General features: G+C 43.5%; 1 protein-coding gene and 1 long non-coding RNA gene across 4 annotated transcripts in view; one reads left to right on the forward strand and one right to left on the reverse strand.

The window, feature by feature from the left end:
- ADAMTS9 (ADAM metallopeptidase with thrombospondin type 1 motif 9) overlaps nt 1-27,133 on the forward strand; it is a 79,712-nt gene that overhangs the window by 39,670 nt on the left and 12,909 nt on the right. For both annotated transcript variants that reach the window (XM_030282961.4, XM_041718749.2), the window contains 9 exons: nt 556-720; nt 1,583-1,702; nt 3,500-3,604; nt 3,750-3,917; nt 4,095-4,379; nt 5,021-5,182; nt 5,760-5,936; nt 18,273-18,440; nt 22,425-22,589. In XM_030282961.4, the coding sequence (XP_030138821.4) occupies nt 556-720; nt 1,583-1,702; nt 3,500-3,604; nt 3,750-3,917; nt 4,095-4,379; nt 5,021-5,182; nt 5,760-5,936; nt 18,273-18,440; nt 22,425-22,589 (1,515 nt within the window). The remainder of the gene's footprint in view (nt 1-555; nt 721-1,582; nt 1,703-3,499; nt 3,605-3,749; nt 3,918-4,094; nt 4,380-5,020; nt 5,183-5,759; nt 5,937-18,272; nt 18,441-22,424; nt 22,590-27,133) is intronic.
- Nucleotides 15,044-22,525, reverse strand: LOC121470617 (uncharacterized). Of its 2 annotated transcripts, none has more exons than XR_012057852.1 (4): nt 22,407-22,525; nt 19,390-21,102; nt 17,631-17,738; nt 15,044-16,557 (listed from the first exon to the last, which is right to left on the reverse strand). It is a non-coding gene; the product is annotated as an uncharacterized lncRNA (long non-coding RNA). The 2 variants fall into 2 exon arrangements; XR_012057853.1 differs by lacking the exon at nt 15,044-16,557 and adding an exon at nt 16,681-17,278.

Here is a 27,133-nt window from a genome sequence, read left to right on the forward strand (position 1 = left end):
TGTAAGTCATGTTCTTTTAGGGCATAATGAAAGCAATTAAATGGGAACAGGATTGTTTTCTACCAAACGTGTCTTCTGATTTGAGCTGGTGGCAGTCCAAGCCATGCCAGGGTAGTAGAAGTGCTCACAGCCTGCAGAAGCCGGGATCCTTAAAATGCACACTCAGAAAGAGCAAGGTTTTTAGAAACACACTGTTGTGCACAGCTAAAACCCCACAGGGCAGTGCTGTGCCTTTACCCTGTGTCTCACAGCTGCTGGAAGTCAAGAGCCTTTGTGGTCTCTCTTTGCCCATGCTGAAGGATTCTAGCCCAGCTGTGCTCTCCATGATCCAGCCCCTGCTCTAGACTAGCTCCTGAGAGCAATCTTCTTGTTGACAAGACACTCCCCTGTTTTCCAGGACATGCTGATGTTAGCTAAAGAGTTGCACTTCAGCACCAGGATTTTTTTAAGCAGTGGTTGCAGTAGGTCTCCAGGTTTATTTTCCAGTGCCAGGGCAGGTGCTGAGCTGGCAATGCATCCCCAGCACCATCTGAGCTTGCACTTTTCTCCTCACAGTGCTTGGTCACCTGTGGAAAAGGGCACAAGCACCGCCAGACGTGGTGCCAGTTCGGAGAAGATCGATTGAACGACAGGTTTTGTGACCCCAAGACGAAGCCGGAGTCGGTGCAGATGTGCCAGCAGCAGGAGTGTGCCTCGTGGCAAGTGGGGCCTTGGGGACAGGTACCACACAGCCCCACTGGCTGGGGGGACCTGGATAAGGGTGGATGGGGCTGGGCACTGCCCTTTCATCCAAATTCAGCAGCATAACTGTGTTAATTGATTTGCACACCAAAGCAGCCCTCTGTTTGCTTGGGTTCAGCGGATAGGCAGCAATAACACTACCTGCCCTTTGTGCTAAATTTAATCTCTGTCATACTGAATTGGCCATGATTTTCAAAAAAAGAGGTTTCCAAGGTTACGCTCCTAAATCCATATTTAGGCCCATAAATACGTGCCCTAATTTTCACAGAAAAGCTGCTCACGTTGAATAACTTTTGTTACTTTTAATGTTTTCCAGTTTGTGGTTTGATGATGGTTTTTTTCTGTTAAAATATAAGTTACTCATTCCTCCCAGAGTGTTCTGGCATCTGCTTTTTCACAAAGCTGTTAGCTCTTGACTGAAAAAACAGCAACAAACCCAGACCAGTTGTCCCAGTCAGACATATTTCCCATCAGTAAAATTTTTCATTAGCTGGCTGCTCATGCTACCATGGGACTGAACAACCAGTTTTAAAGAAGGATATCATACAGGTTCTACCAGACTCTGATTCTAATGTGTGCAGCAAAGTAAATAATTTCAGTGCTCCACCTTCATTCCCGAAGAAGCAAGTGAAGCGTGCAAGGCACTGGTGGCTGCAGCGAGTTAAAACCTTGACCTAATTTAAAGCTGAAATGCATGAAGTACAGAGAAACCAGAAGGGAAACTGTCTTTCATTTTTGCTATTCTTGCTACGTGCTTAAACAGAGGCTGGGCTAATTAACACTCTCTAACCAAAGCACCTACTCAGACCCAGTGCTCTTTTCTCCCATCTTCTTCTCCCAGTGCACTGTGACTTGTGGCCAAGGTTACCAGATGAGAGTAGTGAAGTGTGTTGTGGGCACCTACATGTCAGTGGTGGATGATAATGAGTGTAATGCTGCAACCAGGCCTACAGATACCCAGGTAAATCCTACTCTCTTTTCTCCATCTCTTCCCTGTGTGTGTACAGAGGCATCCAGGCTACAGATTCAGGGGACATCTTGCTACAGCAAAGCTTTGCCCTGAATGCCAGCCCAGAAGAGTGGTACCTTGGGCTGCTCAATATTTGTTGGAAAGATGCAGCACAGCACCCTGCTTTGGTAGAAATGGGATAGATAAACTGTGTTCAGGTAGTTCCCATCCAGATCTTCTCCATGTGGTTCACCTTACACTCTGAAGCACCAGATTGCCAGAAAGGCAGCAGACAACCTAGGAGGGTATCAGGACTTTGTGGGTGAAGATCAATTACCTTTGCTTATGGTTTATATCCATGGAGCTCTAGTCATGCAATGGGGTGTGAGGGTGTGTTCAGATGCAGCACTAAAGCTGGACTCTTAAGAGCTCATGAGCTAAAGAAGCTGCAGTGGATGAATCTGGGATAACAGGAGACCACAAGGTTGAGACAGTATTTACTGGCTCGGAGGTTCAGGTTTTGACACAGCGGACACCTCCTTTGGCTTGCGTGGAGTTGAGGATGCCTGGCTGCAGTCTGGGCTCTTGTGGGTGCAGGACTGTTGCTGTTGCCCCTCACCACAAATGATGATAAAAGGCCATAATTTCTTGTCTGCTGCATGTGACAATATAATGTTTGTGACAGCTGGAGTTCCAGATGTCCTCTCTGGCCAGATAAATTGAGAAATGTTGCACACCGTTTGCAAATTTGCTGAAGAGGATTTCCATGTTGTGTACTTGGAAGCAAACATGTAAATTCCCATTTCAAGCAGAAGATATATCCAAGGTGTCTGGAGGAGCTGAATAAAACAGAACATTACCATCTATCTGTCATCTAGGAGAATTGTAGTGCTTGTGCCCTGTGCAACTTCAGTCTTGCATGAACTCACAGAGTTTAACTAAGGCCACAACATTTGGGAAGGAGCTGTTTTTCCCGTGTATGGAGACCAGTTGCACTACAGTCAAGGGGTAACAAAGCCACTTGTCATCAGCCATCATTTGGCATATATGCCTCCAACATAAGTGAAATCACAATAAAACAGAAATTGGGTTTTCCATTTGTCAGAAGCTGCCCTCCCCCTCACAGGGACAATCACTATTCATTTCCTTTTTGGCAAGAAGTACTCAGTGGAGTAAAGTCATGGATGTTCATAGTTTCTGACACCAGACCTCGTGGGAGGTCCAGGCAGAACCAGAGCCCTCCTGTGAGGCACTGTACAAAGACTGAGCAGAATGACATGTCTGTCCCCAAAACCTCACATTGCTTGGTGTGTGGTGGAGATCAGCACGTGGATATAGGTGGTCTGGTGGGCTGCAGGGAATCAAAGGGCTGCAATCAGCAGCATAACCTTTATTGTGTGGGCTGCAGGTCTCACACTGAAGGACGGGAGCTTTGAAGGGAGATAAAGTTGCTGTTTTGCAGATGTGTGTTCATGCCAGAACATTTAATGAACTTTCATCTTTTGCCTCAAAAACATCTGGTTTTAATGCATGGAGATGGTACATGGTTATGGGGATCCCTATTGTAGAGTTCCTAATAAGTCAAAAGTCCACATAGAGTACTGCATATGAAGGCCCCAGGATACTGATGCTGAGTTTTGCTGATTCACTAGGGGATGCAGGGAGGAAGCCTGTCTGCACAACGTGTGCAGGTCACTAGAGTTTCAAGATGTTGCATGTTCTTCATAATTACATTGAAGAGGAGGTAGTTTAATAAAATCATCTGCAAAATTCTTTATTTCCTGCTTTCCCCATGTATTTTCTGTACAGGACTGTGAAATAGCTGTATGTCCTTCCCATCCAAATAGTCCTGAAGCCAAGAGAGCCATATCAGGCATTCACAGAACACAGTGGAGATTTGGATCCTGGACACCGGTAAGCACACATCGTAATACTTTCAGGATTATTTTACAGTAGACAATGTGATATTTTTAAGTGCATATGCCCAACTTTTCATTACAAAGTCCTTGCAATGTACGTCAGGCAACTTCCTAGTGGAATGTTCTTTGCTCTTCCCTAGTGCTCCGCAACATGCGGGAAGGGAACCCGGATGAGATACGTCAGCTGCCGGGATGACCAGGGCTCTGTGGCCAATGAGTCAGCTTGTTTACACCTTCCAAAGCCATCAGCCACAGAAACATGCACTGTGACACCGTGTGGGCAGTGGAAGGCCTTGGAGTGGAGCTCTGTAAGCATCATGCTGTCTCTTGCAAGAGACCTCATTGCTGGAAATGTGCTTCATTAATCTGTCACGCTTGCCCTTTTATAAGTGAGGTTATTTGGGTTTTCTGCTGTTCATTATTAGCAAGAGCTGTTTTTCAAAACTGGAAATGTGACCGTGTCTCCTTTTCCCACTGTAACACAGTGCTCGGTGACTTGTGGTCAAGGTAAGGCAACGCGACAAGTGATCTGCATCAATTACAGTGACCAGCTGGTGGATAGGAGCGAGTGTGACCCAGACGACCTCCCTGCCACCGAGCAAGACTGCTCCATGTCTCCTTGTCATCCGAACAGCCATGACTACGGCAGGCCCATCCCCCCTTTCCTCTATCCGGATCATCGCCTCAAACCGCACCCAGGGAGCAGCCCGAACCGAAACCGTGCACATATACCCGGAGGCAATCAGTGGAGGATAGGCCCCTGGGGTGCTGTAAGTGCTCTGATCCTCTTATTCTTGGGTTTTCTTGGGCTTTGTTTCTTTCCCAAAATCCGTATTTTAAAGTCAGCACAAAGGAAGAGAGAGAGGGACCTTTCTCCCTACTGTCTGGTCTTTGCTCACACAAGCAAGTGTTGCAGAAGGGCTCAGGCATCACTTGTCAGCCTCTCATACCTCGTATCTCCAAGGCAGTCTAGGCAGAAAGCTGCCAGCATCATTTTCCATGAGGCAAAGACTGGCCTCTGCTTCTTGGCTGTCTCCTGGGACATTTACAGCTCTGCAGAGTTGTTGCCAAAGCACAGCAGAGCCTCTATGCCAGCTCCTCTCACTGCAAACAGTATGCAACACTTTATGATGGAAGTCTCTAAAGGGAATTAAGCACAAATGGGATGTCAAACACTGAGCAAAGATTATTCACCTGCTTGAAATTAGGCTGGCGTTTACTTTCTTTGCTTAGTCGGCACCTAAGTCATTGCATTGCTATTAGTAATAGCTGGGGTTTGAAGTTTAATAATGCCTGTTAGCTGTATTAAACTTCTAGCAGTGCATTCCCACGGTGCAAGGCACTGGGAAGGAGCTGGGAATGCAAACTTATTCCTGGACTCAATGAAGCTGTGGGCAATTGTGTCTTTCAGTGCTCTAGCACGTGTGCAGGGGGGTTCCAGCGGCGGGTCGTGGTGTGCCAGGATGAAAACGGATACACTGCAAATAACTGCGATGAGAAAAGCAAACCCGTGGAGCAGAGATCGTGCGAATCTGGCCCCTGCCCTCAGTGGGCCTATGGCAACTGGGGAGAGGTGAGTGCACCATCCATCTGGGCTCCCTGCCCAGGGCAAGACTTTCATTAGCAGGTGGCTGAAAAATGGGAGAAGAGAGGGGTATTGTGGTGGCATTTATTAGAAGGATTGGAACTTGAAGGGCAGCCTCTGATAAATGAGTGAACCCAAGCAATTGCTGAGTGGTGTTTTCATTTCCATTTGTCATGGGAAAACTTTCTTCCCAAGCAAAATTAAGTTTTACAAAAATTAAGGTTTTTTTTTTAAGAGAAGCCTAGTTTAACTGAAGGCCTTTTTTTTTCATAAAAGCGCTGCTCCCTTTTGAAAATTAGTCTGAGATGAGCAATTGGAAATGTAAACCTCCATTATCACATTGAGTCGGGCAATATCATGGTGAGGCAGCATGAACAGCTTTATGGGGAGAGAAGCTGAGACAGCTGAAAATCCATCTGAGGTTCACGAGAGGGATTTAGCTGGAGTGGGTTAGTTGGGAACAGAAACTACCATTGGTTTTTTGGGGTGCTAGTGCTTCAGGCAGCAAGTGAGCAGTATTTTTGCTGTCCCAGCGGTGATTGCTCTGTCCTCTGCTGATTTGCAGTGCACGAAGCCATGCGGAGCAGGGACAAGGACACGGCTGGTGGTGTGCCAGCGCCCTAATGGAGAAAGGTTTACAGATCTGAGCTGTGAAATCCTTGACAAGCCACCAGACAGAGAGCAGTGCAATGTGCAGGACTGTCCTAGAGATGCTGCCTGGAGTGCTGGTCCTTGGAGCTCGGTACGACCATAAACTCTTTCTCTTTATGAACTATTTTGTAGATATCCCCTAACAACATTTAATTTGCTTCAAACCAAGGTGCTAATGCTTCATGTCTTAAAACTGCACTTACAGAGGATTATTTACAATATATTCAGAATAACACCTGTTCAGGAAGGGCTTACATTAGGGGAGCTTTGGTCCTTTAATTTAAAAGGCACTTTCTGCTAAGTAGCCACCTTTGTCCATCTTATTACACTGTGCAAGTGCTGTGCATTATGAATCTTGGTTCTGGCTGAGTTTTTGCATACAGATTTAAACCTGTAATTTAAGCAGTACATTTCCATTGAAGTTAAATTGTTCTGCTCTTTAGTGGTAATACTGCACTGAGCACCTACTGGTTTAGCAGTGGTGTGTTCTCTGCCAAAGGCAAGAGAAGTGGGGAGAATGCGTTAAATGGCATCAATTTCCAGGCATGTATAAGTGTGTATAGATGTGTGTGCATGTGGGCACATGCCCACACACAGACCTACATAGAAACATGTGTGCATTCACACCTGTGCTCTATTTCTGTTCCTGTGTATATAATAAGACTGTAATGTACAGTGCAAAGGCACCTGTAAGCTATTCTCATGCATCTCTCTGCTTCTGGAGAGCGATTGTCTAGCTTGATCTCCAGCTGCTGCTCTATCACTAAGCCAGAAAATGATCAGCCAGGTGTTGGAAGGCTTAAAACCCTGGCAGTATCCCAATAGCAAAATAGTGTTTGGAGCAGAGGTGTCTTACTGTGCTCCTTTGCTGCTGGAGGAGTCTGCTACAGAGATGCTCTTGTGAGGGCAGAGCAGCCCTGAGCCACAGGGTTGTGGTGCTATTTTGGGTGCCATTTTGTAATTCTCCCTGACCAGAGCAGCAACCTTTTCTGTGAACCTGCACCAAAGCAAGTGCCACCTGAGGTGCTTCTGGAGCCCTGGAAGATCACAGACCTGTCCATTTTGGAGTGGCCTTCAAACAGATGTAAACCTTTATTGTGTATTTTGTTATAAAAGAATTTGAAGACAATTTTTTTTTAATCTGATTCAAAAGCACTTTATAGAAAAAGAAGAAAGAGGCCTGTTTTTTAATGTATTGGAATTCCTTAATTGTCATAGTTTGTAAAGCCATCTTGCCAAAACCTGCTCTCCTTCTGTGGGTGCTTTCAGTAACATGGATACCTTCAGTAACACTCTTCAATATTTTTATCATACCTCAGTGAGTTCTGCAGTAGCCATAAAACTGCTGAACTGGTGTGTATCCGGTGCTGCACCAGTACAAGAGACAGTGCTATGAACTATTTCATTTGAGGTGCTAATGTACCCCTTGTCCATCAACCTGCCTGGTGCTAAGGAAGAGCGAGGTGCGGTAAGCAGAGGTAGCGATGCGTGTGCTGGCTGCCCTGCAGGATTTGCCAGCTGGGAGGTGCTGCCAACTTTCTTTTACCTGTGCTGGACCATTTGCAAGAGCCAAAGGCTTGGACAGAGTTGTGTTTCATTCTGGTGTCACTCAACTTCTTCGTGGCTGTTGAGGAGCAGGCTCCAGGCTGCACTTGCTTCTCAGTGTTGGAAACACAGGGTGCAGTCTTCTAGTCCAATGGTTTTCTTTTCACCCAGGAAAAGTTCCCTTGGCTCCACTCTGTTTTATGAGTCTCAGTGGGTTGTCCTTGCTCTCCTGGGAGCAGGTGGGACATCTGGCAGACAGGTGGAGGGCAGGGACACCCTGTCCTGCCTGCAGTGTCTCCTCCCAGCTGGTGCAGGGTCACAGCCCTGGGGAAGGGGCTGCAGGGCTGAGCCCCCGTCATTGCCATGAACTGATTTGATTTTTCAGTCTCATTTACCAAGGTGTCCTTGGGCTCTGACATAGGAGACCCAGAGCTGTTTGAAGACTGAGAAGTATCTATGGGGTCCCCAGGGCTTCATGTCCCTCCAGCAGAACACTCCACATGTATGTCTACCTCGTGCTACTACTGTAGGTAGTAATGGCCAAATTTTTCTCCTTTAGTGTGGTCTCACCTGGATTTGCTTTAGCTCTGTCATCGGTTGCAAACATCATTCTGTAGCTGTACATACTTCATCTGTTGGGATGGAGTGTCACTACCATATTTTTTTGGTCACTTTTGAAACAAGAGTATAGTATTAGCTGAAACTTTTCAGCAGTATGGATTTATGTATTTATGTAAAAGTGTATTTATTTTTCAAATATTGTTATTTAATTTTATATAAATATTGCATACATTTACAATGTTTAATGTTAATGTTGAACAGTGAAAATTAAAGACAAGTAGAATGTAATCATAAATGAATTTGTATAATGATTTCTTGAGTCTTTTGCTAAATTCAGATCATATACTTAGTTTTGGTAACTTTTGCTACATTTTCTGAAACGGTTCTGCAATGTTCCATCTTTTATCTGGCTTTTCTTTTACTTGCTTTGTTCTCCAACAGAAATTGTCATTCTCCATGATTAAACAAACACAGTTAAATGTGTATGAATTATAAAGTTTGGATAACTAATTTTTTGCAATCATGTGACTGGCTTAGCATTACTCAAGTTTCAGTGAAATTAGTACTATAAAACATGTACAAATTCAAGCAGAGAGAGTCTGAAGCACCCAGTCTGCAGTCCTTGGGCAAAATTCCTCTGGGATTTTATACAGTAAACAAGAGATCTGTATCTGGCTGGTTAAATCTAGGGTTGGAAGAGATAATTAAATGGATAAACAGATTGTATGTGTAAATGATAATTTTACAACAAGAGACCTGTGAGATGTCTTGTCATTATAACGTATGTTCAAAGAGGACTAAGAGGAGGTGACACTTTTATTCCCTTGCTTATTTAAGAACATGTATTTACCCATTGCAGAATTGTACACTATGTGATAGACCTGACCTTCTTATTAAAACCATGCTTTAGAAAACGTGCACTGACTGTCACCAGAATACAGTGTTTTTTCTCCTCTGAATGCTTTATGGTATCAATGCAGATCTCCATACACACTCTCGAATCCCGAGAGGAAATCTTGCCATGTTCTCCAGGATGAGGGAGATGTTCACAACAAGAATTACCCATTGCTCCACTTAAAACCCAAGGTTTGGTTATAATAAATATACCCATATATATACCATATATATAAAATATATGCATAACCTCCCTTAAAGCACCTATCTTGGAGAATATTTGCTCCATGCAATAATCTTTGATATTTTGAATTTGCCTTAATATCCAACTGTGTCCTGATACAATTTATGAATAATGCTGAATTAACTTGTTGTGGGCTTCTCATTCTTCCCCAGTTAGGAAATGGTAACAGATAAGGTAAAAACAATTACATCTCACAGCACTCTGCTTCAGCTGGGTGAGTCATTTGGGCTTCACTGCACAGGGCAGTGATCATTTGACTTTGAACTCTGGAAAATGGGTGGGTGAGGTTTAGATTTATTTGGGGCTTGTTTGGGTTTTTTCCAAAAAAGTATTATAATTTTAAAAGTAGTCTGCCTTGTCAAGTGCTTGTCAGTCCTGGATATCTGAAGTTCAAGCTGCTGGTGCAGTGGTTGTGTAGCTCTCAGTGCTTCCCAGCTCTGTATCCTGTAGGCAGAGGTGCTGGTATCACAGTCTTTGAGGGCCTTTTGCTCTAATGAAGAATCAGAAGCTTACTGTCAGGTAATTAGAACATAACCAGCTAAGTTCCAAACTCTCTTATTGTGCATGTGCATTCAGGTTTGGGCTAGGAGAGCACTGGTTTCCCTTGGCAGGAAGCTGGTGGCATTGATGGCTTTGCAGAGCTCTTTGGCTGCACACAGGGATAGAGCAGCAAAGGAGCTCTGAACTGGGAAGAACTGCCTGGCCAACATCTGTGTCAGGCAGCTGGCACTCTGGAATTTTAATCCTAAAGTTGGTGTCAGTGGAAACTTTGGGTTATTTGTATTTAATTCTGTCAAAGCCCCAACATGTTGTTTGGAAAATGTCTTCCCCATGCAGCTGGCTGAAAATAGGCTGCTCAACAGGAATATTCTCTGTGTCGTTGTTCTGATAATGTTCATAGCAGGCAGGATGTCAGATCTTGCTAAGGCAGAAGTGATAGCCAGGGACAGATTTGGTTGCAAGTGTATATAAGTGTATATGTTCCCTTCATCTCCTCTGCAGAAAATGAATTTGCTGTGACAGCAGCATTGCTGATCTGCTCTTGGGGTTTTGTTTGAAGAGCCTCAGCCTGTTGCTCCTCTGAGGCCATGGTGATGGATGCTCATGCATCTCTCTCCTCACCTCAGTGTTCTCAGCTGGTGGCTCCAAGGTGGGCAAAGCCAGTTGTACCCAGCTGCCCAGTGGAGTCACATCATTTTTTTCATCTCTTTTCACCCTAAAATCTCTGGGTTTTGTTTTTCTTTCCATTTTTATTTTTTGCCTATTATCACCATCTTTCATTGCTCCTTCTGATTCTACTTAAATGAGGAGAACTGTATAAGAGTAATTTTGTAATCAGTTCTCTGTCTCCTCTCTGCTGGTGTTGATGCTCCATTAGCGGGAAAACAACTACGGATGCCCATCAGCTACACCCTGCAGGTGAGGGACCACCCTGGGGCACTGTGTGCTTAACACTGAGCCAGCACCTTAGTGATTCCTGGATCAACTCCTCACAGGACTGATTTCCTGCGACTTAAAGCTCAGCTGTTGCAATCCACTCTTCCCCTTGCAGGCCCCCATTAGTCTTTACACCCCTCATGACCTTTTAGTGTGATGGAGAAGTAAAAGGACTGGTCAACAATGTCCCTTCTGACCTCCCTAATCCGGTGACTAAATGCAGGGGAGTGACCAGGGAAGGGAGCTGCAGAGGATCTCATCTGCTGTCCTTAAACAACCTCTCCTGTTGCCACTACCAGGACAGACAGGAGCTGGACCAATGGCTAGATTCACAAAGGTTATTTTTAGGTGTCTTTAAAATCTTCTCGTCCCTTTGCCCCCAGACACTGCATCTTCTCCCCAAGTTCCTCAGTGCACTTTCCCACTCAGAGCAATCTCTTTCCTCCCATAGTGCAGTGGCTGTTTGGCTGCATCTGGCATGCCTCTGTGGTTGCCTTTTTACACCTCCTCCCTTACACATTTTCTCAATGGAATAGTCATTTTCTAGGCCTAAACTCAAACAAGAAGTGGTGAGGCTGCTGTTCTGCAATGGCTGGCTTCAGGCCCTGTGTTATGGGTGGCCCATGCCTGGCTGCAGCTCTCCTGCCCATGCCCACACAGGAGAAATAAAGCAATAAATAAAGGGCAGTTTCTGGGAATATTTGTCTCCCAGAGCACTGGCTCTGAGTACAGGAATGCATTAGATTGCAGGGGACACATTGAAGCAGTAACACAATTTCAGGGATGAGCTGTGAAATGCAGCATCTTCAGGCAGATCCCTGAGCTGGGTTTTGGGAATCTGCCTGTGCTTTTGCCCATTTTCCAGAGTCACACTCTATACTCCACACTGCAATTATTGCTGTTGCTCAGATCCTAGGGATTTAGAAAGAAGGATGTATAACAATGAGGGACATTAAGCACAAAGAGATTTACTGTGCTTCTAACTTTCCCAGTGGCTGATTTGTGCAGTTATCAAGAAAAAGATGGTGTAGTCAGTCCTCTTCCAAAGGCACTTAAAGCTCTATTAATATTTTAATTTTACTAGCACACAGGGGAGGTAAGTGAGCCAGCAGCATGGAAGAAAATCTGTCTGATGCCCAAGACCATATACAGGTTGACAATATTTGTCCCTTGTGCATTAAGCCAAGATTCTTCTTTTTAAAATGGGGGAGCAAGCAGCAGCCCAGTGCTCCTACAACCCCCCAGTGTGATGCACACCTGTGAAACAGGGCTGACATTTCTTGGAGAGCTCTTTACTTTGTGTTTTTCTCCATCCAACACAGAGAAATCCTTTTCTGGAGCAGAATATCTAAATGGCATTGTAGTACCACTGTTCCCTTGAAATATGAAGTGTCAGTTAGCTGAGGCACCTTGCTGCTTCAATTGGTACTCTCCTAGAAGTGCCACAGCATGGAAAATAGGCTTCATCAGTCCCTTCCACATCCCACTGTATTGGTGCCCTTAGGTAGCTCACACATCCCCTCCTAATTTGAGGAATTGCCATCTCCTGCCTCCCTCCCTGGAGAAACCTGCAGTGGCTCTATGGGGCTTTTCTTTGTTGTTCAAGGTAAATAGTGTGGAGCAGGGCAGGGACACAGCTTTTAGGAGAGTTCTGTGTGCTCACAGCCCTGCTCATTTCTGTGCCTGGTGAAGTCTTTTGTGGTGTAACAACAGGGCAGGGAAAAGAGGGGGAGAAGGTGCTGCTTACTGGCTGGATGCTGCAGAAGAGGAGATGCATGGCTTCTCCTGCTGCAGTTACCTCTTTCTTGTAATATATCTTGTGAAGTTTCCCAACTTGGGGAAATTATTGTATAGACTTTGGCACTGGGGCCTTAAATCTTGCAGGAGTTAAAGAACCCAGGAGCATCCTTTCCTCTGGGCAATTTGTGCTGGAGCAGTGGGCTCCAGACACGCCAGCTCTTTGTTCCCCTGTAGTAACACATCAAATTGGACCCTTTCCTCTGAGAAATTTTCCTCTTTTTTTTTTCTTTTTCTTTTTTTTTTTTTTTTTTATGTGTTATAAGACATCATCTGAGGCCACTCACCAGTCCCTGCAGCTGAGTTTAGTGGTGAGAAGGTGAAGATTTAGTGATATTTTTTTTTTAGAAGATTTCTCCCTTTTGCAGTAATGACTTGGGAAGATCTGTGACTCTGCTCCAAGCCAAGACCAGAGTCTCTGGAGGATGTAGACCCTGTGGCCACTGCAGAGACAGGGCAGACCAGCATGGAAGCTCCCTCTTGCCCATGCCTGGGGCAATGAGGGCTCCTTGGGGTTGCTGGGGCAAAGCCTACTCCTGTTCAGACTGGGAGCTGCCCTCCAGCTCTAAGAGGGCTCCTCAGAACACTTCCACAGGGGCTCTGGACAGTGCTCACAAACACATTCAGACTATATATTCCAGAATCCCTAATGTTCATGCCTTTTTTTTCAACAACCCCATTTCTCTGAGGAGTTAATTTGTATTAAACATTTCTAAAGCCTCTTTCAAAACTGCATTGCAGTGCTTTGATGTGTTTTGTTCAGGTCTCTGGTCCATTTGCCCTCCCTTAAATGTAGAGACCCCTCTTCCCTTTTAAATCAAGAATCACATGTACTTTTTGGCCATGCACCAGCTAAAATCACCATGACCATACACACTCAGCACCTTAGCTCCTTAGTTTGTGAGGAAAGGAAGGCCAAGCTGGGTGACTCCTGCCCTGCATGTATCCCCACCCAATTTTAGGGATTTCTCACCATGCCGATGCAGATGGGTACAAGACCATGCTAAAACACATCGGTGAGGGAAACAGGGCTTCAGAGCAGCAATAGATATTTCCTAAATATCTCCTAAAGTGCTGCAGCCTTGCTTTCAGCCTGTCTCACTGAAGCTAAGGGAATTACCTGCTGAAATACCTTGCTGTTGTGAAGCCGATTTGGTTTGGTGCCACAAAGCCCCTGTTGCTGAACAGCTCACAAAGGTTCCAGCATTTTGAGATTCCTGGTAAAGGTTCAGCTGGTGAGGAAGGATCCAGGCTTTCCTTGGTGATGTGTCTGTTGATGTCCTTTGTGCTCAAGAGACTTAAGAGGTACAGAAGTGACAGGGATATGGTTTCAGTATCTGACAGCAGCAGTGTTAGTGGTAGGAAAAGGTGATACAGACTAATAGGCTGTTGAAAGGTAGCTGGAGAAGTTTGCTGGCATCCAGGAACACAGCCCTTTTGGAAAATGGGTATAAGGCATTGGAGGGCCCTGTTGCTTTGCTGCTTTATTCCATCCAACACATTTTTTGTCTCAGATTGTTGCAAAGGATGAACCAGAGCTTACTTACAGCTGCTGACTTTCTATAAAATCCTTAATGTGGGGCAGTCTAAATCTACAAGGATTGATTTTAATTTCCTCCAAAAAGTTGCTGCTGGCAGAATCTGATAAAGTCATTTTTAGTCTAATCCTTCCCAGCCCTTCCCTTGCTGAGCTATCATTCTATCTTTGGGAATTCATTGGGTGATCACCACAGCTTGCATTCATTGTCTTAAATACCTCCCAAATCGTTGTTGGCTGATGCACAGTGGGTCTGAGAAGTGGTCTGACAGCATTTTCTTCAACTTTTCACTTCTGGGAGAGAGTGTTCCCAGGTTTTTGATTGGGATGTGCCCTTCTGCCCTTGTGGAACTGCCCCTTCAATGCACAAAGTTTACAAGAAGCAGTCATTCCACTTTTTGACTGTTCTGTGGTACCTTTTTCTTGCTAAGATTTGTTAATTTGTGCCCAGGGCTCTTGAGTCCTCTCGGTGCCAGACTGACTCCACTCCCAGAAATTCATCAGAAATTTTGTACAAATTTTTAAGAGATTTTAAACATATTCTGTTGTTTGGTTTTTTTTCCCTGCCAGCCCTATGCATCAAGTAGCAGCCTTTCTGTTTTAGGGAGCCTTAATGAACAAGATGTACCCTCATGTCTCAAACGATGAGATCAGGAAATGCAGAAAGGCTTATTTTAAAGCAATTTGCACTTGTAAAACAGAATGATAATCTCCTAAACTCTGAAACAGAAAACAAATTTTTTGGGGAAACAAAAACACAAGCAGAGCAGAGCATTGCAGATGTTTAGCATCGTGTTCTGACCTTCATGAAAACAGTTGATATGGAAATATTTCTGCAGTATTTATTTAAACCTTTTTCCTTGCATTTATTTTAACTAGGCACTATATTTATTTGAAAATATCAGCAGCATGCCAGTCTCCAGTTCTTGGCATGTTAACAACACTAATCATGCAGTAAACATAAAGCCCTTAAATCTGTGCTAAGTGCTTTGATCCTAATGCTCTTAGGAAAATTCTTTTGTTATTGTTCTCCGTGTAAAGTGCCAGGTGCAACTGTGGTGGGTTTAGGAGATAATAAAGATAATAACAAGGGGAAGGTTTGCTAGAGTTTTAGAGTGGTGGCTATGCTGATTTTTCAAAATACTGTTTCTCTATTATTTTATGCACCGCAAACTTTGGTAGGTTTTTTTTTTACAGAAACATAACAATTTATTGTTTTCACACCCTCCTCTATGCCTGGCTGTCCTCCCAGGTTCATCCAGGGGTGCTATTTGCTGTTGTGCCTCAATCACAGGCTGTAAACAGCCTTTCAGGGCAGCGTTTTCCCACACCTAAGTAGAGACAGAGGCAAGTTGACCATAGGCATGCCCAAGTGCATGTGATCCTTGACTCTAGGAAGCTGATTAGTGAAAAAATTCCATACAGTACCTGGCTACACCTTCAGGGCTGGCCTAAAGGTGATTAAAACCGGTAGAGGCTTTTCTCTTGACTCAGAAAACCTTGGATAAGGTGAGGCTGTTATTCCAGAGAGCCACCATCTGCCCCCAGTACTTGGAAGCATTTTCTATGGGGGATGTGGGAGAGAAATTCAAGAAAAAGAGGAATGTGAAGACAGTGATTTTGCCAAATGTTTTAAGGAAGGCAAGGTACAAGCTTACCTCATTGTGGTACTGTTATTGGTAGGTACCATAAGCAGGCAGCATTTGCAGCCACGAAGAATCCTGTTAATGCAATGCAAAGTTTATCCAGGGTCCAAAACAAATGATGAGGCTGATGGTGGTAGTTGGGTGTAGCACTTCCCAGACTCACATGGAGCTGAGATGCAGCCCACTATCAAATTCTGCTTTGCATATGGCTCACATATGCTTAAAATCTATGTGCCAGATAAAAGTTGAATACCTGAGATGACTTAGATGGCAGTTATTAAGTAGACTCTTTGCAAAGGAATTTTCAGTCTCTGATACTTGATTAAATTAGATTATTCAACCTTTCTTTTCTGTCAGTACAAATGAGATCATAACTCAAATGTGCATGAAAGCAAACGGGTGGTTTAGATCTGAAAATGCACAGCTGCCTAAATATGATTTATATTAAAGGCAGACATAGAAATGATTCATTCCAGCATCTTGGGAATTACATTTAAGTATTAAAAAAATTAACCAAATTATGCCTCAACCTCTGAGTGCACCGAGGTTTGCACGCAGACTCGTTTGATCATGGGATCACAAGATAAATGTCAGAATCAGGCTCCATGCCAAAGTGAAGCATTTTGTAGACAGGGAGTAATAATTTTGGAAATAACTAGGACCAAATTGTTTGTGAGATCAGTATTTATCAACCAGCTTCAGGTCCCTAGAAAGGTGCTTGCATTGTTGCACAGTGTGGTTAGTTTTACTCTAGGGTAAGTAGTGGGATCACATATATTTTTTAAATTAAGGATGTTCTAGGCTGTATCAGCTCAGGATGTGGGACATGAGAGAGTCCTGATCAATGCTGTAAATTTACTCTTTAACTTTGGCTGTCACAGCAAAGTGGCATAACCTGCATGAAGACTGTTTACCAAGATTTACTTGAATTTTTGTTTAAGCATCAGTGTTGGTGTTTAATCCCAAGACAGTAAGTGGATGAAAATGCTAGAAGTTTAGAACTGGGTTTTTTAGGATGTGACATTTCTGTCTTGCTGCTGACTTTCGTTGCCTGGGGAGAGAAGTAGAGAGAATGAAAAAATTAACTTCTGATGAAATTTGAAGGCATATAAAAATATGCTTGATCTTTCTTCTGTTGATGCTAAAGAAAAGAAGTGAAGTTTATAGAACTGGGTAACTTGTGGAAGTTTTATTTTATTGCAATGGACAGCATTTCTTCTGTTTTTCAGTGCAAGGCTGGATGTTGCTTGTTGGGTTTTTTGGCCTATCTTCGAATTTGATCTGGGCTCAGGAAAACTCAGAGGCAGCTATCCCTGCTCAGCCTCTCAGAGGAGCATCATTAATGGCTCTTAAAGCTGATTAACAGGGCCTCAGAGATCTTTTGTTGAGCTGTAACGCTCTTGCAGCAGGAAAACAACCTTTTTCAGGGAATCATTTATACAAGCTTTTAAGCATCAATGTCTGGTTTTAGGAGCTACATCCATTTCTCTCCACGTTGGTCTGAACTTTTCCATTTAGAAACTGCTCTCTGGCTGGTTCTTTGTGAGCTGAATGAGCTGTAAGTAGGGCTGTAATATAAAATATTCACAGGTGTCAATGTATATGCCAATTTCTATTCTAGTGGATCTTCCAGAGCTGCTATATATATAAAATTTTTGGGGTTATTTATGGGCTGGGAAGAGCTTAATCTGTAATATATTTCTTGGGAAATATACTGATGGAGTGGCTCCAAAATGAAGGTCAAAGCCTCATTTCTGCATGTTTTCTCCATTCTGAAAAGAAAGCAGAACATTTTATATGGAGAGGTGGTTAAAACAGTGTGTTTGCCCTCAAGGATTAAACCAGTATGCTTATGGGGTAGCATGTAATGAAGAAATGGAAGCTGAGTCTCTGGGTGCATCATGCTGAGTAAGAGGCTTGTTCTACATGAAACTGTCATATTAAATTCGTGTCGTGATTCCAAACCCCTTTGATTCCTAAATCTTTAGAGGAGACTAATCTGAAATCAAAGTGAAGTTGCTTGGGGTTTGCATGCCAGAAGTGGTCACATTTGAAAAAGTTCAGTGAACCTGCAGAGGGAGGTTGAAATTAGTTGCTTCACTACAAAGCTTGCAGCTAACATACCTGCTGGTTTGCTTTTTGCTTTGATTCTCCAGGCTCTGCCTTCTTGCCACCTTCTGAGTTGTTTTCAAAATGCATAAATCTTAAGGATGAACATGTCCTGGTTTCAGTCTGTTTAGTGAAGTAAAAAAGAAAAGTCAGACTACACTGATGAAACAAACACGAGCTTTTGTACCAAGGACAAGGAAATGCTGCACTTTTCTGCCTTGTCCTTTGTGCAGTTATTTCCCTCTGTGAAGGTGCAGAGCACACTTTACCCTCCTGATTTACCAATATTTGACATCCCTTTGTACCAAGGTAAATGGAAATGGTTCCTTTCAAGTTCTTCTAAGTAGATACTGAGGGCTCCTGCCTTGATCCCTGTAAGATGACTCTGCTCCTTTGAAAGGACTTGAGCAACGCCAGGAATCCAGGCTGTTATCCCTGCTGAATGTCAGCTGTTTTCTCTATTTTGATACTGGCATTTTTTAGGGCTTTGACCAAGAATATCACACGATATTAAGTGTCTGCACTCCCCTCAAGCTTTGTGTAGCCTGCTGGGGACCTGGGGAGGTGCTTTTTGGTCAAGCTACAAAAAAAATGCCCTGGGTAGCATGGCCCTTGTATGAGTGTGAAAGCTGATCTGTTATTACTTTATATTTACAGTGTTCTGTCTCCTGTGGAAGGGGCCAAAAGCACCGCAGTGTGTACTGTTTGTCAAAGGAAGGGAGGCATGTAGAAGAAGAGAATTGTAAACACCTTGCTAAGCCCAACGTGCAAAAGAAATGCAGAGGGGGCAGATGTCCGAAGTGGAAAGCAGGAGATTGGGGCCAGGTGAGACATGTTGTGTACCCTTTTGCACCTTTTGGTATTCTTCCTCCCTCAAATTGGTTAGAGCCTGGTTTTCCAATCACTTCTGTCCTCATTAATTATTCAGGGTAAAGGTTTTGGGCCAGCTTCTGGTGTCCACTGCAGCTTCACTGACAGGAGTGGAGCAGCACAGATTTGTACCAGCTGAAAACTAGGCAGCTTGCTTTTAGTGTCTATCTGCAAGCAAATTCCTTGTTGCATATTTTAGGGTTTTGCTAGAAACGTCATTAGTGTATAATATTAAAGAGAATATATTATTTATACATGTTTTTAATATAATTTAAATATCATAACTCAAAATCTTCCTTAGTTTTGAGAAATAAACTCATTGTTTGTTTTTCCCTTGTTAAAAAGTCAGACAGTGATGCATAGAGCAGAGCCTGCTGGAAATGAAAAATATTTTGAGTTATTATGCTGAAAGCATACCTTGAATTCTTGTTTTCCTGAAAATAATTTCTTTGTCATCACTTTGAATCTGCTGCATCACATTTTTAACTCTGAACGTTGCTTTTCCCTCTACCTCATTTCTGTGCTAATCAGAGGAATTATTGAAAATCCCAGACTAAACGAACTGTTAACTTGTAAAACATCGTGTTCCCTTGCATTCTGTCTTCCAAATTTAGGTACAAAACACCCATTCTTGCTGCATTCCAGCTCCCTGAAATACAACTATTCACAACTATTCACATTGCTACAGGCACACATGCAAATGTTAGGACTAGGACAGCATGCTGTTATTAATGTCCACTAATAAAAAAGGCATTAATGATATATGATTGTTTTCAGACTTGTATTAGCTTTTTTTAATCCTTACCTTTGGATTGGCAGGATAGGAGTATTTGCCATTATGTGGGTGAGGGACTAAGTGCTCGTTGACCAGTGAGGTTCAGTTACTGAGGTCTGGGCTCCTTACCTGAGGACAGGAGCATCCAGCCTGTGAAATCCACAGTACTGCTCCCATACTGGAGATCAAGTCAATATTCAAGACTGAAATCTTAGTTTTATACAGAAGCCAGACTAAAATGAAATACAAGGCCATTAGACAGTCTTGTGGTATCCAATTTGCACTTTATTTAATGACTGCTCCTGAAAGCAGTTTTTACTAATAATTGTAAACATAATAATGCAATGGTCTATCAATTGCATTAAAATATACTAATACTAATTGGTAAAAGTAAGTGGTTTAAAATTCCCAGCTTTCTACTGCATCATGGATATTAATTTTATGCAACTAGAGAAAGAAACCCAAGTTAATAGGAGGATGAGGTGATTTATGATTTAAGGTGATCTCTCATTACAGAATATTTGTGTGCTGATGATAAGGCTAAGAAAGGCTTTTCGGAGTAGCTCCTCAGCCCAGGTTCCTGATGCAGGCTGTGCTCAGCCAGCCAGGATCTTGCTTGGGGAAAAAGTAAAGGGGTAGAAACACTTATGCTACAATGTCAAATTGGGCTTTTTAAAGCCCTGTCAGATGCTGTGACATGGATCTCTGAGGCTCACTGCTGCTGGCAGCATTTTTTTTGCCTGTGACAGATGAAGAGTTGGGGCTGTCACAGGTTGGAAGTGCTGGTTCTGGGTCTCTTGTAAGGGGGATCAGAGATCTAATGCCATGGAGCCAAGCTGGATTTAGATGCTGAACATCTCATTAAGAGCATGAAACATATACGAGTTTGGTGCTCTGAATACACAGCAGTTCAGGGTATAAATTGGGCATGAAAACTCCATGTGACTCTCCCTATCTCCAGTGACAATGTTGCAAATAGGAACCATGATCAGTTTCCACTTAGATATTATCCATAAAAATCCCTAACTTTCTGAAGGTCTAATTGTCTCAGAAAGTTAATCCCAGAGCTGAGCTGCTGTGTTTTTTCTGCTGAATAAACCAGCAAAAATCTGCGTGAGAAATAAGGCAATATTTTCCCATAAAAGTGGATCCTTATATATGCACAGAACCCATTCACATACCTTTAGGTGTTGGGGTTTTTCGCCTTCTGGAAAAGGATTTACTGAGAAAGTGAAGATCAAAAACTACAGGAATGGTTAAAAATCAGTCTCAGTTGGACACTGGCTGTGTTGATGCTCCAATCTTAGGTTTTTTCTCTTTGGATGTTTTGTATTCAGAGGGTGGTTATTTCTTTTCTGTATTAAGAACCCACTTCCATGGAGCACAGCATTTTTGATATATCTCTAAAAAGGCTTTTTCTCCAAGTCTTAAGTGTGTTTATGTCTGCACTGAATTATCAGATTTAATGTCTTTGTTTCACCTAAGTAGTGTCAATTATGGCCATTTACCTTTCATTTAACAAAAAACACCAATATTTATTCTGCTCTCTGATATTTGCATACTACAGCTAAAGGCTGAAATCCAGCCCTATATAAAAACAAAGGCAGAGCATCAGGTGGAGTTTCTGGCACAGTCCAGGGACCATTCTCTTCCCAAACCCAGGTGTCACACACACTGCAGACCCCCATGAAAAAGCCACGGTGTCACTTGTGCTCTTTCATCCATACCTGGGCTTTTAATGTTGGTGATAAATGCAACTCAAAAGATATCTTAGAGCATGGTAGGCATCCTGGTGTATATGTTTCTCCAAGTTTGTGCCTTTGTTCAGTTTAAGAGTCCCCTCTGGAATGTGTAGGATAAAGACCACTGTTAATCTCAGGGAAGCAGCAGCATATGGGAAGCATTTGCATCACTAGTGACAGAAATCCCACTGCTGCTTTCAAAAGCTACACAAAAATGCTCCCACCCTCCTACGAATATCTGAAGCCAGACAAATAGTCACAGTCAGCTTTTCTCTGGTTTTCTTGGCTTTATGGGGCATTTGGATAGTAAAGCAAAGAGCATTATGAAGGAATACAGAAAAGGGAATTGCTTCCCCATTAGGCACCACTTAATTCTCTGATTTAAGAAGGCTCGTTTTAGTGGGCATTGCAATAACTTATTTATGAACTTATTTTCATAGTTCATATGAAAATAAGTTCATAAGGCTGTGAACTTATTTTCTTAGTTCCTGATATATTAATAAGTAATATTAGTTGTTATAAATAACCAATATTAGTTGTTAATTCAGCTGTGGTTCTAATACATACCTTAATTTTTTATGCACTTTCTTCTACAAATGCCAATTCTCTTTACTCCAAATCTGTATAGTATACTTTAAGGTCTAGCCAGGAGGAATCTGTTCCAGGGGAATATTAAGTACTGCTAAACATGTTAGTGTGCAGTCACAACACTAAGAAATGTTGCGTGAAAGAAAAAATAAGCTGTTAATAATATTGCAGTGTAGATAATAATTTAAAGATGTCTGAGAAACAGAAAAATTCAGGCATTTGTTACTGTGCCTTGAAGTTGGGAGAAATTTGCCCACAGTGTAATGAAGGAAATGTGAAATGCAGTTAATTTCCAAAAGACATTTGTTTTCAAAAACTGACTGTATTCCCTGCCTTGGTGCATGTGCATGTTTAGATGCATGCTGAAAGAAATCCCAGCTGTATCACACCTTTCCCTCTCTACAGCTACACACTTTCTTCTATAGAATCCAAGTTTGCTTTTCATTAAAGCCCACTCTGTTTGTGGCATTTGATGTATTCTGAACTATTACTTTTTTGAACCAGTGCCTGAGAAGCAATACTCAGAGCAATACTTAGAGCCTGGCCGCCTCTGGAATGGCAGGGTGGTTTAGCAGCACCGCTATTTTGCAATAAAAACAGATTTTTCAATAAAAATCCTGTCCAGGAAGTCCTGACCCCACTGAAACAAACCAACAGCAAATATTCGCACTGGCTTCAGATTCCCAATGTTCCCTTGTGCAATGAAAAGCCTCACTTGGAGGTTTGATAGCGCATCGCTATCGATGCCGTGGAGCCCAGAGCAGAGACTGAACCCCCTGAACTCACCGTGCTGGCTGTGATGGGAGCTCCACTCACCTTCTGTCCTTCCTGCAGTGCTCCGTGTCCTGCGGCCGGGGTGTCCAGCGCCGCTCCGTGCAGTGCACCCCGAAGGCAGCCGAGGAGGCCGAGTGTGACCCCGCCAGCCGGCCACCCCCACAGCGGGACTGTCACCTCCCCGCGTGCCCCACGCACCGCTGGGCGGCCGGAGAGTGGCAGGCGGTAAGCAGGGACCCTTCCCCAGCCCGGGGTCACGGCTCCTGTGCTCTCAGGCGTGGCGTGATGCTGGATGCCGAGGCCGGGCAGCGCTGCCGCAGGGTCACGGTGTTTGGGTTGCAACCTGGGGTTGCAAAACAAAACAAAGAAAAAGAGGCAGAGGGAAGGTTCGTGCATGCTGGATGAAAGGGGGAAAGGAGAAATGCTTCTGTAGAGTTAATTTATTGCTTTGTGCTGCCTTGTGTTTGGCTGGGACCTATGCAAATACTGAGCAGGTCTTGGGTAGGGCGGATTTGGGTCTCTTCCAAGAGACAGAGCCCTGCTGCGCTGCTCCAGCCTGAGTCCCGTGCCTGGAAGAGTTAGGGAGTAGTGGTAATTCCCTCTTTCCTGCCCCATTACCCCAGCTCCATCTCACATCCCTGTCCTTTCACTGAGCTCCAGGTCTTTGTTCTTTCATCAAGCCATGAGCAGTGCTGAGATCAAGTCTTCTGTGGGAGATGATGCTTTTCTGTGTGACCAGGATCAGTTCCCATCAAAAACAGCTCCTGAGACTGAAACTGGAGATAAAGCTGCTGCTCCAGTGGTTTAGGGAGTGACTCCAACTCTCCTGCAGTGTGGGCAATGAGTGGCCCCAAGGCTGGTGGGTGGTAGGAGGATGAGGGGATTCTGAGCAGGAGAAGCCCTCCCATGCACTGCCAAGTGTGTGCTGTGTCAGCCTTCAAATGCACAGAAGTTTTTGTCAGAGGCAGTTCAGACCAGACACCAAAATTATTCCTTTCATTCTGTTTTTTTCCATTTTTAGCCTCTGCATGTGGTACCTCAGCCTGACGGGAACAGGACACACAAGTTTATCTTCATTTCCCCATTCTCAGCAGTGCTGGGAAATTGCGTTTATAATCCTGTGTAACCCAGCCACGAGTGCAGGAGGCCAGAGGAAGCTGTGCTCTTTCCCAGCTGCTTCCCAGTACACAGGGAAGTGTGATGGGAAGCAACAGGAGGCAAAGCCAGGCTGGGCACACAGAGGTACCAGATGGAAACATCCCAGCCAGAAATGTAGGAACAGCTGAGGGGGCTCCAGCAGCTTCCTTGCAGTTCCAGTTTTAGTTTTACAGAGCCCATTAACTGCTTCAGATAATAAATTTAAAGGCAGCAAAGTGGTCACCAAACAGCATGTAGTGCCAGTCCTTACCTAGTGGTGTAATCAGCCCTGGAAAGAAACAGCTCCTGCCCCATCCTTTCATAGAATCTTAGAATCATTAAGTTGGAAAAGACCTCCAAAATCATCAAGTCCAACTTTCAACCAAGTTTTGCCTTTTCTCCCTTATTTTTTCAACTTCTCAAAACCATTTGGAGAGGCACCTGCCCCTACCCTTCTGAGCCCGTGATGGGATACAAATACTGATGTTTTCTGAAGTTTCCCAGAACTGGGAAAATTTTGAACAGATTACGGAGATTTGGTGTTTCTCCAAGGGAGCTTTACTAAGAGGATGGACTGGAGGTTTCCTCAAACTCATAAGTACTCATAAGTAACCATGCACAGGAAAATGCAGGAGCTGCCCAATGTGAGCTTGGCCCTTTGGCTGATTCCAAGCATTTCTTCCGAGCACTTCTTATTTTGTTCTGGGGTACACAGTGAAAAAAAGGAATAGCACCTCCCCCCCAGCCATAGGCAGTGTCCATGAGGAGGCAGAGGTTGCATTGGTATTCTCTGAGCAGGGAGCAGCAATGAATCCTAATTGACATGGAAGGCAGGATATAAATAACATCTCAGCGCTGTCTTGTTCTTGATTTCTTATCTTTAAAGGGAATCTCTCAAGAGGGTTTGGGGTTTTTTAATTGTTCCTTTTTGTTGTTGTTGTTTAGAAAAAGTGTTGGTCTTGACAATGAGAAGGAATATGAAACTTACTGGAAACCATTTACTGCTCTGTTGGTGTATCACCATTAATCACCTGTTCTCAGTGCCTTCACCAGGGAGAAAGTCAATAGAAAGAGCCTTGCTAATGTCAAAATAAAACTCAGACTAGAGTCACAAAGAAAAAAGGGAAAACTGGGAGAAAGGAGGTTTTTTTTCTTTAATATGAGCCTCTGTGGAAGGACAATGCACAGCTCTGGAAGCTGCCATGCAACTCCAGAATCTTTGACATTTGCCTTTTGGGGGGAAATTGTGCCATCCTTGCCTGATTTGAATTGCAGAGTTACCCAAGGCATGTTTCAAGCGTTCATGCATGGGGGGTAGATTTCATCTCTGTGTCAGATTGTTATTTAAAAAAAAGAAGAAAACAATCATGCTTTTGCAAAGCAATCCCTTTGGGGTTATTTTAATTATTATTATTGCTCTTCTAAAGCAGTTTCAGAAGTGCTTGAAATGTTCCTTAATTTGAACTGCCAGGAAAATAGTTCAGAATTTGGGAAATGAGGCAAAAGAGACAAATATTGTCAAATGCCTGACCTGTTTTCAGATTTTACTATCAATAGCTGTTATAGCCTGACCTCACTGTTTTGTGTGAGATTTAAATCAGTCTTGAACATGAGATTTCATGCAAAATCTGTCACTGCATTAAGAGGAAAAATAGCCTTTCCGTGCTAGTTGAATTATCTGCTTTCTACATGAATAATGTTTTATAACTTTGGGGTGGCTGATTGGAACCTCTGCAGTGTTTCTTTTTGACTTAGTTTATGATGGTCTCACTGTCTTTGAGCCTCATTTATATTTCAGTGGGATTATTTCAATTGCCAGTTACCCTTAAAAATACAAATAACCAAACTTTCAATTTCTGATGATGACAAAATGCACAGAACTGGCTCAGGTTTATTTGACCACACAACTGTTATTTGCAGACAAATCAGGCTGGCCTGTGCTTGGGAGTGTCAGTCTTTCATCAGCAAGTAATGATTTTAAACAAGGATAGGCTTTTGATGTGATAGCTCCTCACTGCCAATGTTAGAAGATGCCTTGATGGCACAGACATGGTTCACCCTCTTAAAGTGAAGCATGAGCCAATGTACTTTGCAAATTTAGTCTGAAATAGACATCAAGGAGATGAGACAAAATCAGGCTTGGTTCTTCTTTCTTCTCACTCCTTTCAAGGTGCCTCCTTTGGCTGTGAGGGACCATGGAACAATTCACCCTTTATTGCTGAGCCCTTGCTGGGCTGGAAAATGCCAAAGCAGAGAGGAGGGAAGCTTTGAGCATCCTGTGACCCCACTCCCACTGAGCAGGAAGGTCGGGGTTCAGGCTGCCCCAAAAGGTGCCTGGAGAGCTGTCAGGGAAGCTCCCTGATGATGGAGCTGTAGTGGTGCCATATTCACACACAGTGACCCCCTTTCAGTTTTTACTTATGTAACAGTAAAATAATAATAGGGAGATAATCAGAGATGGGCAAATATAGTTCACTTTGTTTGCTTTCTGGGGAAATCACACTCCAGCAAATTCCTCCAACCCCTGTAGGATTGCCATGTTTCAGCACAGACCTAGAAGGAGCTTCCACGCCAAGGACTCAAAGCAAGAGAGTAAATAAGGTTGAAAGCACACAAAGCCCTTGGGTTCTTCTGGCAGACTGCAGATTTTGCAATGCTGACTGTTGCCTAAGAGCTCCTAAGTTATTCCTTTGGAATAAATGCTGCTTTGTGGAGGCTGCCTCTCCTTCCCCATCCCCTTCCACTTTGCCCCAGTTTTAAATATTTACACCCAACATGATGTTGTGCTCACTGCTGCTCTCCTGGTTGCTGCTGCTGCCACAGACTGATCAGATTTTTCAATAGTCTCAAATAATTTACAATCCTGGTTCTGACAGCCAATTACAGTAACAGGGCCATGACAGTGCCTGCATTTTGCAATTAGCTGAACCCACTAATATCTTCCTAATTGTTGGCCAGCCAGGAGAGCAAGAGCTGCTTCAGGGAGGCTGGAAATGATGATTGGAGGGTAAGACTCTAACTATATTAAACTGGCATAGTGTTCCAAGCCTAGGTAACTTCAAGCAGTGTTTCTGTACAGATAGGAATGGTCTGATTGGATGTTTTATCCTTTTCCTTGAGGGGAAGACATTTCCTATGTTCTATAAAATTATTATTTTCATGCATTTTTCTCCTCGTTAATCCAGTTAGTTGAAAGTGTTAGAAGTCCATTACAGGCAATAACTAAAAGAAAATAGGGTTTTATCTAGACAGCTGCTCTTACACTGATTTATTTTGTTTTGTGTGTTTTTCTAAGATGTTCTCCCCGGACAGCCTCACTCTCAGGAACACAGCCTAACAGTCAGGCTCATTGTTCCATGACAAGCAGAGAAAGAATTGAGTCCTTGAAATCTCCTGAAGGACCTGGAGAGCAGTTGTACTTGTCTGGCTTGGGTTGCTCTTAATATCAGGCAGGGCAGTGTTTAAAAGAGAATAAACCAGCAGGGCTGCCTCCACTGCAGTGGTTGTAGAGTTGTGTTCAAGGCTAGGCTGGGTGAAGCTCTGAGCAACCTGCCCTAGTGGAAGGTGTCCCTGCCCATGGCCGGGGGTTGAAATGAGATTATCTCTAAGGTCTTTTTCACCCAAAGTGCTCT

The sequence above is a fragment of the Taeniopygia guttata genome, chromosome 12, assembly GCF_048771995.1.
Source record: "Taeniopygia guttata chromosome 12, bTaeGut7.mat, whole genome shotgun sequence".
Taxonomy (NCBI): Eukaryota; Metazoa; Chordata; class Aves; order Passeriformes; family Estrildidae; genus Taeniopygia; species Taeniopygia guttata.